At 34.5% G+C, this 12,162-nt stretch overlaps 1 protein-coding gene across 2 annotated transcripts in view; it reads left to right on the forward strand.

Moving 5' to 3' along the window:
- LOC136828714 (integrin alpha-8-like) overlaps positions 1-12,162 on the forward strand; it is a 30,429-nt gene that overhangs the window by 18,020 nt on the left and 247 nt on the right. The window contains exons 18-25 of one of the 2 annotated variants that reach the window (XM_067086856.1): positions 690-868; positions 1,173-1,354; positions 2,662-2,839; positions 3,397-3,517; positions 5,135-5,284; positions 7,126-7,203; positions 7,923-7,967; positions 11,322-12,162. The exon at positions 11,322-12,162 is cut by the window's right edge and continues 247 nt beyond it. In XM_067086856.1, coding sequence (XP_066942957.1) covers positions 690-868; positions 1,173-1,354; positions 2,662-2,839; positions 3,397-3,517; positions 5,135-5,284; positions 7,126-7,203; positions 7,923-7,967; positions 11,322-11,477 — 1,089 coding nt within the window. In that variant the 3' untranslated portion in view covers positions 11,478-12,162. Of the gene's footprint in view, positions 1-689; positions 869-1,172; positions 1,355-2,661; positions 2,840-3,396; positions 3,518-5,134; positions 5,285-7,125; positions 7,204-7,922; positions 7,968-10,838; positions 10,958-11,321 lie in introns of those variants that run through there. The other variant, XM_067086857.1, reaches the window with a different exon arrangement.

Genomic DNA, 12,162 nt, shown 5'->3' on the forward strand with positions numbered 1-12,162 from the left:
ATTGAATTCTTAGATTGTTCCATAAATTCTTAGCTCTGAATAAACAAAAAACAAAACAAAACAAAACTGTAATCCCTAGGTGAAATTTCCCCTGAAAATGGCCATTATTGATTTTCCCATAATTCTTGGCTCTAAATAAACAAAACGAAAAAAGCTGTTACCTCAGGTGAACTTTTTTTTTGTAAATTATTATTTATTTATTGTTCCATAATTCTTAGCTTCGAAAAATTAAAAACAAAATCGTTTTTACACCAGGCGAAATTTGTTTTGTAAATGGCTGTTTATTTGTTGTTCCATAATTCTTAGCTGAGAAAAATAAGAACAAAAACATTTTTACCCCAGGTGAACTTTTTTTTAAATGGCTGTTTATTGATTGTTCCACAATTCTTAGCTTTGAAAAAAAAATTTTCCCCTAGGTGAACGATTTCTATTTTTGGTAAATGGCTGTTTATTGACTGTTCCATAATTCTTAGCTTCGAAAAAATAAAAACAAAGACTTTTCATCCTAGGTGAATTTTTTTTTTAAATGGCTGTTTACTGATTGTCCCATAATTCTTAGCTTCGAAAAATTAAAAACAAAATCGTTTTTACCCTAGGTGAAAATGGTTTTGTAAATGGCTGTTTATTGATTGTTCCATAATTCTTAGCTTTGAAAAAAAAAAGAAAACAAAAAAAATTTTTGCCTGCAGGTGAACTTTGTTTTGCAATTGCAACCGGCCTCCAAGTTCCTCGACTCCCTAAGAACGCACGAGAATTATTTTCGAGTGAATGCATCTTTGAGCACAACCGCCATTATTGTCAATCCAGAGGATGCTAAGAAATACTTCAAGATTCCCATTACTGTCGAGGCCGAGATGGATATCACTAAGTAAGTTGAAGCATTTATGCTACTTAATGTTTACCAGTTTATCATTGATGTTCCTAATTATTAGGTAATCTGTTTCGTTATGCGATTTCTTATTTTTTTTCTTTGCCAGTTTAAATGTCCATGCATTCATTGTACTTAATGCTCACATCTTTAACGAGAAGGTGAAAACTGGTATCATATCGGAGACTAGACCATATATAAAAAAAAAAACGGTGTATGAACTATTGATATTTCAGGTAAATGGAATCAAATAAGTATCATGTCAGATGAGTAATAACATTTTGTATCTCGCTGCAATCCACAGAGACAGATCCAGTACATCCCAGGTACATTACAACAGTTCAGAGTTTTACAAACAACCTCGCGACGCACAAGTAGAGGAAGAACTTGGACCTGAAGCGATTCACAAGTATAAAATATACAACAAAAAGGACTATAACATTTATAGCACCCAGCTGACCATCCACTGGCCGCTCAAGATTGATGGTAAAAAACTGTCGGACCTAAAAGTAGGCTGACTTTTGCGCTGTAATGACGGCGAAACTGTTGAGGATATGGAAACCCTTTAGAAATAGGTGCTAGTAAATTAGAAATATAAAGAATTGATTGAAACTGTTGGAACACGCTGCTATACTGTATTGTACTGTAACCATCGTCCTGAATTATGAGAATCTAGTCACTCATCCAAAGTACTGTAACATGTTGGATTACGGGAGTCTTGTCACTCATCCAAAGTGCTGTAACTATCTTGTTTGATTATAAGATTCTAGTCACTCATCCAAAGTTCTGTAACTATCTTGCTGAATTTTGAGATTCTCGTCATTCATCCAGAATACTGTAACTATCTTGTTGGGTCATGAGATTTTAGTGACTCATCCAGAGTACTTTAAATATTGCTGAATTATCAGCTTCTAGTCACTCATCCAAAGTTCTGAAACTATCTTGCTGAATTATTAGAATCTAGTCACTCATCCATAGCACTGTAACTATCTTGCTTAATTATGAGATTCTAGTCACTCATCCAAAGTACTGCAACTCTCTTGCTTAATTATGAGATCCTAGTCACTCATCCAAAGTACTATAACTATCTTGCTTAATTTTGAGATTCTAGTCATTCGTCCAAAATACTGCAACTACCTTGCTGGGTTATGAGATTCTAGTGACTCATCCAGAATACGTTAACTATATTGCTGAATCATTAGATTCTAGTCACTCACCGAAAGTGCTCTAACTATCTTGTTGGGGTATGAGATTCTAGTTACTCATCTAAAGTGCTGTAACTGTCTTCCTGAATTATGAGATTCTAGTCACCCATCCAAAGTTCTGTAACTATCTTGCTGAATTATTAGAATCTAGTCACTCATCCAGAGTACTGTAACTATCTTGCTTAATTATGAGATTCTAGTCACTCATCCAAAGTACTGCAACTCTCGTTTAATTATTAGATTCTAGTCACTAATCCAAAGTACTGTAACTATCTTGCTGAATTATTAGATTCTCGTCATTCATCCAAAATACTGTAACTATCTTGCTTAATTATGAGATTCTAGGTACTCATCTAAAGTTCTGTTACTATCTTGCTGAATTATTAGAATCTAGTCACTCATCCAAAGTACTGTAACTATCTTGCTTAATTAATAATGAGATTCTAGTCATTCATCCAAAGTACTACAGCTCTCTTGTTCAGTTATTAGATTCTAGTCACTCATCCAGGGCACTGTAACTATCTTATTGGATTCAGTCAGTCTTGCCACCTTTCATTCATTCTTGGTTCCACGAACTTCCTCAATCAGGTCTCTACTTCCTGTACCTGCTGGAGATGCCGACGTTTGACGGGGGAAACTTTTCTTGCGAATACAACAACGGCGAAGTGGACGAATTCAGTCTGAGGAGGGATGTGGAGGATCCATTAGAGCAGGGAGGATACGGGGAATTTCATCGCTCTCCTTCAATAGGTCCGCTAAAGACAAGGTAAAGTTTTTTTTTATTTTTTCAAACTTGACGCGATATTCTAAAGACACTGTTTCTCATAGAATGCGGATACTAAACAACAATGATGATTGTAGGTCTCGAGTATATTTGAAAATTAAAAAGAGTGATATAGGTAATCCTGGGTTCACTTATATTCACCATTGCATAAAGCTGATTCATTCTGATGCTTTTGGATATTTAAAACTCCTGTCAGGCCTCAGTATGGTCTCTCTAGCTGTCATTTTCATAATTTGCCTTCTATGGAAGAAAAAGACCCTATTAAGTGATATTTCTGTTTCTATTTTCTTCTGGTTATGTACGCGTTTACGAATGAACAATTTCCAAAATACTGCTCTTAGCGTAATTCTATATTTCCTGATATCACTGTAAACTCTCCTTTTGATATGATCACAAGAAAAAAGAAACAGAAATTTGTCCTAGTATCAAATGGAACGTGACATTTTATTAACAGCAACTTTATCACCAGTTCAGTATTACTTTTTGTTCAGTATTATTTTCAGTCCAATAGTCTTTTCAATTCAATATTTCTGCTGCAGCAACGTCCAAGGGAAAACAATCGAGTACTTGATGTTCCAGTGCGTCACAGGCACAATTCTTCCTCGAAAGGACGTCAGCATCAAGCTGCGATCTCGTCTTGTGGAAAGAACCCTCAAGGAAGTACGTCTCCAGGAAGCATCCTATAGGATCAGTAGCTAAGTCCCTCACTTCAAAATCTGCAGAATACAGTACTAATTTAATTGGTCCCAGTGACGTGAGGAAAGTTTCCACCAGCAGATAAAAACTTTTGTTAGTTTCGCCAGAGTGATACAGCTCTAGAGATTGATGTTTCATGGCCCAGCAATAGTTATTGTCCTCAACTTGCGTGATGCAGAATGGCTCAGGTTTCTAGTTTCGATTATGATTGCAAAATTGCATTTCCTTGTATGCTGCTGACACCTGAAAAGCAGACAAATATTAATATTACTGTCAAATTGACTTGTTCCTCATCATAACAACTTCACAGGAGCTAATCAGTAAAAAATATGGTAAAAGTGGCCTAACTTTAAATCTAGTTGGTATACTTGGTCAAGAACAAAAAATGAATAAATAAAAAATAAGGTAAGTGAAGCCTAGTTGATTCGATATATTGATAACTCTAAGTATCATAACCAAACAAACTGATTGTCACAGCAGGTTTCGTAACATATCCGTGACTAAGACTATGTTGCTCAAAGTAGATGATCTTACGGCGTAGCCAGGATGGTTCTAGGGTTGGTCCCAAAATTCTTGGCAAGTGGAAACAATTACAGTAAAGAAATAAGAAAATAAAACGTTACAATTTTGAGTTCTAAAATCCAATCAGAAAATATAAAAAATTCTTTTATGAAAATTAATTATAAGTAATTTTTGCCTGATGGTACAATTACTCTCATCACCTATCTCCCCAACCCCTCCCCAGCCTCTAACCCCATCATACCCTCTAGAATCCTGACTATGCCTATTAGGAAGTAAACCTCACTCAGTGGTGCTTCCTAAGGCAATACGTCTTGATGGAGACTTATTGGTGTCTTGGGTCAAAAGTGGCTTACCTCTTCAACGCCACAGCATCCCAGTTTTTCACTCTCATCTTCTTTTCCGCAGGAAAAAAGAAAAAATCCGTAATATGGTTTGTATATTGAAATAAACGGGTAGTGTTTAGAATTAGGTTGCTTTATTAATCTACACACTTCTAGTCTCATCTAAAAGTAGTTTTCCTGATGTCAATGGTGCCACTGTGTGCAAAGGTAAACTGTTATTTCAAAATATAAGAATGTGTTCACCTTATGCACAGTTACATAATTAGAGATAATTCATTATACGATAATTCATTATACTTTTTGCAAGCACTTAAACTTATGAGAGAGAGAGAGAGAGATTTGTTAAATTGTTAAATTATTCCCTCAGACTGCTACTAAATTTTAATGAAAATAATTCTCAGTGACTCTCCCATATGCTTATCGTATGTGTGTGCGCGTGTGTATCTGTTTGGGTGTGTCTGCGTGACGTTGTAATCGCTTGTCCACACTAGCGGGCATGCCCGTCGGGCACTTCCAGCTGTATATATTTTCTCTCGCTTCTAAAGCATTGTTACCAGACAATCGCATCGTTCTGGCTCCATACTCGGACGGCCAGTATAGTGGAACGGGTTATGGGAACAGTGTTTGCCCGTCGGGCAGTGCCCGCTAGTGTGGACAAGGCTTAAGACCGCCAAGTAACTGTCCATACGTAACCGCCATCCACGATTTTTCCTCACAGCTGCAGATGGGCAACAGCATAAAAGACGCGAATTCTTCTTCTTGGATTCAGATATTGGAACTTCCTCTGCAAGCACCTCTGCCTCCGCCATCGCCAGTCTCGACGGTGCAGACAATCATATCCTACCAAAATGAATCACCAGAAGCCGTGGTAAGAAAGAACGCCTCTAAAAGACCAGTTTAAACAATATAAGAGCAGAATGGTGCATTGCAATGTTTAACAGAGCTTTCCATTCAAGAAATGCCCGCGATTTTCATCATCACTTTGATTAACCTGTGGTTGATGTGTAATAATTACTAGGATCTGTGTTGGTTTATATCTTAATTGATCATCTGCATCAAGCAAACTTTGTACTTAATTTTTTACCACATGGGAGGACAAACAGATTTCATGTCTTTTATCCAGTCTATTCATTGTTCTGCTAAGTAATCCTTCGCTTTTCATTCTAGGCAAAACTTTTTTGTCAGTAGTAGTTCCTATTTTATAACTGCAAGTTATTGCAGTTGTCTAACAGATCTCATAAATAATGAAAAGCCTTAATAACGGAGAACTTAAATATCTGAGTTAACATAATTCCTAGTCAACAACTGGAATTATAATAAAAAACCGAATGTGATCCGTATTTCAACAGATGTCTGTGAATTACAATTTACTAAAGAAATATTAAGTGTAATTCGTGTAATTTACTTGTAATTACGATATGAAGAAATGTCTCTTTTTTCGTGTAATCTTGTAATTACGATACCTAACAGCGAAGAAATGTCTATAAGGTTTACGTGTAATTTGCTTTGCAGTTACAGCGCGCAACAAAGAAGATAGCAGATTTAAAGCTATAATTTCATATTAGCAAAGAGAAAAACTTCAAATAACTTGGAAAACTTGATACGGTGCCACGAGTGAAAAAGATATAGCTAACAATATTATAGTTAAAGGTGACTGATGGCAAATATCAGTTTAGGGCAGTACATTAGTTTCAATCTGCGTCTTTTGTAAGCAACGTGTTCTATATGAAAAATCTATAGTGATTAGTGGTGATTAAGACTCTTGCAAATTCGTTGAGAATTATATTGTGTTCATTAAATGTATTACGTGAAAATTATCTTCAACGAATGTTGGTATTTATGGAATGAGTTACTTCATTTAACATTCCCTCTCCATGCGATTTTTGAATAGCTGACAGTGACTGTAAAGTGATTCACTGATGGAAAGCCATTTAACTGAATTCTGATTAGTGTAGAAAATAACAAGTAAAGGAAGTGCTCTTAAGGTAGGTTTTGCTCGGTGCGATTATCGCTCAACGACGATCGTCAAACGAGTTTTAGAGCACTAATCTGCTTGTTTTTTAAATGGGCTGTTTTGCTTTGAACGGCTGACGGTAGATGGTTTTATTTCATTGGGCTGTTTTGCTATGAACGGCTGACGGTAGATTGTTTTTTTAACTGGGCTGGTTTGCTTTGAAGACTAACGGTAGGTTGTTTATTTAATTGGGCTGTTTTGCTTTGAACGGCTGAAGGCAGATTGTTTTTGTAATTGGGCTGTTTTGCTTTGAACGGCTAACGGCAATCGTTCATGGATTAACGATGATCTGCCGTCAGTCGTTCAAAGCAAAACAGCCCAATCAAAAAACAAGCAAATTAGTGCTCTAAAAATCGTTTAACGATCATCGTTAATCCACGAGCGACCATCGTTGAGAGATGATCGCACCGAGCAAAACCTGCCTTTAATCTTAGAGTAACATCGCAACAACAATGGCATCATTAGGACTATGTCATGCTGCGGAGACATTACTAGTAAGTTTGCATATAAAGCAGAGGCCAGTAGGACTGGCGAACCGCAACCCTTATCTAGCCTTATCTAGTTCCATCTAGAAAGATGGAAGATTACAATAATCCTTGAAAACCGGGGACAGGAGGAAATTCCAAAGTTTGCCGGTACGGCATATTCTTATCTCAAAGGTGATACAGTATTTATTTATGATGTTTTTATTACAGGTGGCCTGGTGGATATACCTCTTAGCTGCTCTAGGAGGGCTTTTAGTGTTGATTCTCATCATAATCATCTTGCAGAAGGTGAGGAGGAATCAACTCTTACTTTAAAATATCAGAGATTTTTGTATGATACGATACCTTTCTTCAAGTCAGCAGGGAAATTCCATTGAAAAGATCATATCTTCACCATGCACTTTTTTTATCTAATAATGATTTTGTTATTATTAACATTTATTTACTTTTATAATGCACGCATCATAATTCTATAAATTATTTATAAATAAGTTTTTTATTCATAAACTTATGTATGCCTTCTCAGTACATAGATTGTATTTTCAGATGAATTTTAGTAAAAACGTATTTCCTCTAATGCGAAGAAGTCATGTTCATATATATATATATATATATATATATATATATATATATATATATATATATATATATATATATATATATATATATATATATATATATATATTTATAAACATGCATAGAAAGTTCGGATCTATATAGAAACAAATATATAATCATGGATTTAAGTAAATATATATTTATGTATATATAAATAAATATATATATATATATATATATATATATATATATATATATATATATATATATATATATATATATATATATATATATATATATATATAAACTTACAGACATCCTGACGGCAGGTAGGATCAACTGGAGTCTGACGTGCACTTCCTGAGAGTGCAATTTGTGAAATTAATATTTATTTTTTTATTTCCTCATATGATCCTTTCATTATGATTAACAATTCTTCTCTCTCACAGATTGGATTCTTCAAGAGAAAAAGTTTCGACAAAATGGATGGAGATGTAAGTACTCTAACATTCTATTTCATTTTTATTTTATTTTCATTTTGTTTCCACATGATATACTAACTTATTTTCATGCTTAGAATCATCACTTGGCATACATGTAGGTTCGTGTATTTATGTGTATGGATGGTTTTGTACCTATATATAGCATACATACATATGTATATATATATATATATATATATATATATATATATATATATATATATATATATATATATATACACGATCTATTAGTTACTTTTTACCAGAGAAAACCCTCTGAACTTCTCTATTTCTTCACGCACATGCACGCTTTTGTATATGTATATGTATATATATATATATATATATATATATATATATATATATATATATATATATATATATATATATATATATATATATGCTGTATATATATATGTATGTATATATATATATACATAAATATATACATGCATATATATATATATATATATATATATATATATATATATATATATATATATATATATATATATATATATATAGTCTCAGTAATAGGGCGACTATTGCCATAGCCAGTTATAAATTTTACTATGCAAGTTTTCTCGGTAGATAACCTCATCATAGGCTGAAAATCTTTGAAAATACAATATAGCGTTAATCAATTGTCTTACCAATACTTTACAAAATGGATATAACAAATAAAAAGAGGTGCAAGAACTAGAACTACAAATGGAACTTAAGATAAAAGAAGCTAATGAAACATAAAAGAACAGGAAATACAAACTAGAATAGTATTCAAAGATGAAACTATCAATTACAAAATAAAACTGGCTGTTAACCTGCTGAGTACCCTCTGAGAAACAAATCTGAAATTGGGAAGTCCAGTCTGTTCGAGCAGAAAGACTACTTTAAAATCCTGGTGAGTGAAAGGATGGTCTCGTATTTATTGTGCATTCTTATGGCTGAGAAAGGTGGTTTGAAAGAAAAAGCCTCGTTCGAACAGAGTGACCCTTGTGTTCAAAATTCTGTGTTTAAACCAACGAGAACTGGCCCCCGCGTATAGTAGACCACGGTGCAAACAGATAAACACATTAGCGACTCCTGAATTTAGGTCAACAGGAGTTAGGTCCAACAGCAAATGGGTTAGTAAAAAAAAAAATAAACCTAATATGAGGAAAAATGCACTTCTTTTAACTTTTCCGGACATACAGCTACTAGGCTCAAGGTAAGGCCATTTGATGTACTTTCCATCTTCATTGGTAGTGATGTACACCGACCTGGGACGAAACTTCTCATTCAGATAATCTTTCGGATTTTTGAAAAAGACAAATATGGGGCAAGGGTTCTTAGTAAAATCATTCTGGAGGAAAACCATGTCTTGGTGAAGAGAGTTTAAAATCGGAACAGACGATGCAAGTTTTGTTTGTTGGAATGCGTAGTGAATTACATTGATATAACTTTGGTGAAAAGTTGAGGTAATTTAATCCCAAGGCAGTAAATGTACTTTTCCTGTGAACAGTAGTTTTAAATGTGCCCGTATATCAGGATGTCTGAACATCGAACAATGACAAATTACCCTGTTCTGTTTCACAAGTAAAAAGAATATAGTGACGAGAACTGAAGCATTCATAAAACAAATCCACGTATGAAGACTCCTTAAATAAAAGGAAAGTATGAACCACATAACTATGTGAAAAAAAAAATAGGTTTTAAAGTATTAGAGCACTCAGACAACCAAATATTTTCACAGAAGCCCGTGCAACAGCCTGCTTATGCAGGTTCAAGAGAATTTCCCATTGCAACTCCGTCTATTGGATTGTGTAACTTCCCCTCAAAAGCAAAAATGCCATCAGCATATCTAATCGTACTAATCTTTTCAGGCCGGATTTTTCAAGACCAAATGTTGATATGTGTTTTTATTCATAACGCTTATCACCTAAATGTAGCACCAAAAATGTTTATTGTTTTACGTGGCTGTTAAGCAGTTCAGAGGAAGACCTGGTTAACAACTTTAAAGTACTCTAGGATAAGATATATGATCTATGACCTCAAAATCCCCAAGATAGAAAGAGTTGAGAAACTAGACCCTAAAACTTAAGGAACATGAAGCCGAATTTCCTTCCTTGATCTGTCAACTCTGGTCTCCTTATCGTATCCAGGAGGGCCAACAATTTATGTTCGTTGCCAATTTTTCTCTTCATTCGCCTATCTTCTTTGCTTGGTTTTATCAGAATCCGAATCTTTCCTTTCCATCAGCAGTTTGGGCTTTCACAAAACTCAAGAATTGTTTATATAAAAATGCATTACTCTGTTTTCTAATTCTGCTTCCACAAAATCCAGTTTTGTTTCGATGTCTCAGTTCTTTTTTACATATCAGTGACTGAATGTCGGCCGAATCCTTCCCCTTTTCATTTGCAACGACTTATTGGCAATCAGTCTGGCCAGTGAGCCAGACCTAGCCTCTCTTCTAAACTCGTTTGCTTCTGTAACACCTGTCAGGCCACCGAATGAGAAGTCTCCACGTTTATAAGTAAAAATTCAGCGACCTTAAAACGTCCATAGGTCTAACAGAAAAAAGCTTTTATTTTTGTTCCCCGACATTCGATTGGTTCGTGTGGTATTGCCCTTTTACATGTCAGGTGAACTGTTATATTGTTGAGACATACATAAATACTCGATAGTCAGTGTCTATCCAATATACGTAACGCTATACACAGTCAGCCCCTGTATATTTATATGCATGGAAATATTCATTGTCGGAGAAAATTTTCACGTTAGAAATCTTTGCTTTCCATTTGATTCAGTGAACAGGAATATTACCATTACATTTGCTGTTGATGTTTTTATTAGGAAAATTATTTTGAAATGTGCTTTTAGAATATTTACTATTATCTATTTCAGACCCTCGTAAGGCCGGATGATTACTATTCTTAATCTTTATTTCATCTGTGTCTCTGCATGTAATTAACTATCTTTATGTAATGATTAACACAATCAACTGATCTATTTTAAACCATAGTATGAACTTTTGTCTTATATTCATTTCTTTATACTAATGAAGTTGTATGTATATATATATATATATATATATATATATATATATATATATATATATATATATATATATATATATCTATATGTATATATATAATATACATACATATATATATATATATATATATATATATATATATATATATATATATATATATATATATATATATAAAACTCAAAATCATTTATTCATTTGATATAGTACATAATTCCTCTAACAATCACTAATTACCCCTCTTGTAGTAATCCAAACCTGTTTCTCTCTCTCTCCGTCTGTTTAATACTAATTCCTTCGACCCTCTGTCTTTCTCCACTGACGAAACTAACCAGAAAGCGGAAGGAGACATGTTGGTGGACGAGGAGAAAGGAGGAGAGGGAGAAGAGAAGGAAGAGGCCGAAGATGAGGAGAATCCTACAACTCCTGAATCTCCGATGCTGAAGGAGACGGAGAGCGCCCAAGGCGATTTTGAATTCCGTCGCCATTAGCGCCTGCGCAGAAGCCGGAGCAAGACTTGGAATTCATTCACGAAAGTACAGGACGATATATCATTAACAGTCTTTTGATATTGCTATTAATTGTTGTTATTCGAGGACAAGATATGGCATCCTTGTCAAGACCTTATTTACTCGACTTACGCTAGACATCGTTGGTGAGGAAATTCATCGACATTTTCTGCAAAACCTGCAAATACGTTGAAATGCTGTGTTTTTGTGGGTTGGTTCGTTTTATTTTCATTACAGCGCTTTCTAACGTCGTAACATAGTGTTGCAGAATAACGGTGCATTTATTAGCATAAGAAGCTGTTGCTTTCGTGTACTGCAATGAAAGAAAACTAAGTTATCTGAATTATGTCAGCGATGACGTGATTCCTTCAGTGAAAAGCTAGAAAAGTGAATCCGTCTATGAGTGACAGTTGCTTCCATGGCAGCTCCTATTGCGTTTCACTCCCTGTGAAGGTAACTGTCTGACTGTAACAAAACAAAAGAAAATATGCGACAGAGTTCTCTTCTGAAAGTTCATCGGAAAATATGAGGTCACGTTTCACTTCTACATTTTTCCATGCCGTCTTTATCGTCCTTTTCGTCTTGACTATTAATAAACCATCAAATATTCATTAAAACTTATGTTAGCAGTGGAAAATTTCTTTTGACGTTTTGATTCTCGCAGGAC

This window comes from Macrobrachium rosenbergii, chromosome 43, assembly GCF_040412425.1.
Source record: "Macrobrachium rosenbergii isolate ZJJX-2024 chromosome 43, ASM4041242v1, whole genome shotgun sequence".
Lineage (NCBI taxonomy): Eukaryota > Metazoa > Arthropoda > Malacostraca > Decapoda > Palaemonidae > Macrobrachium > Macrobrachium rosenbergii.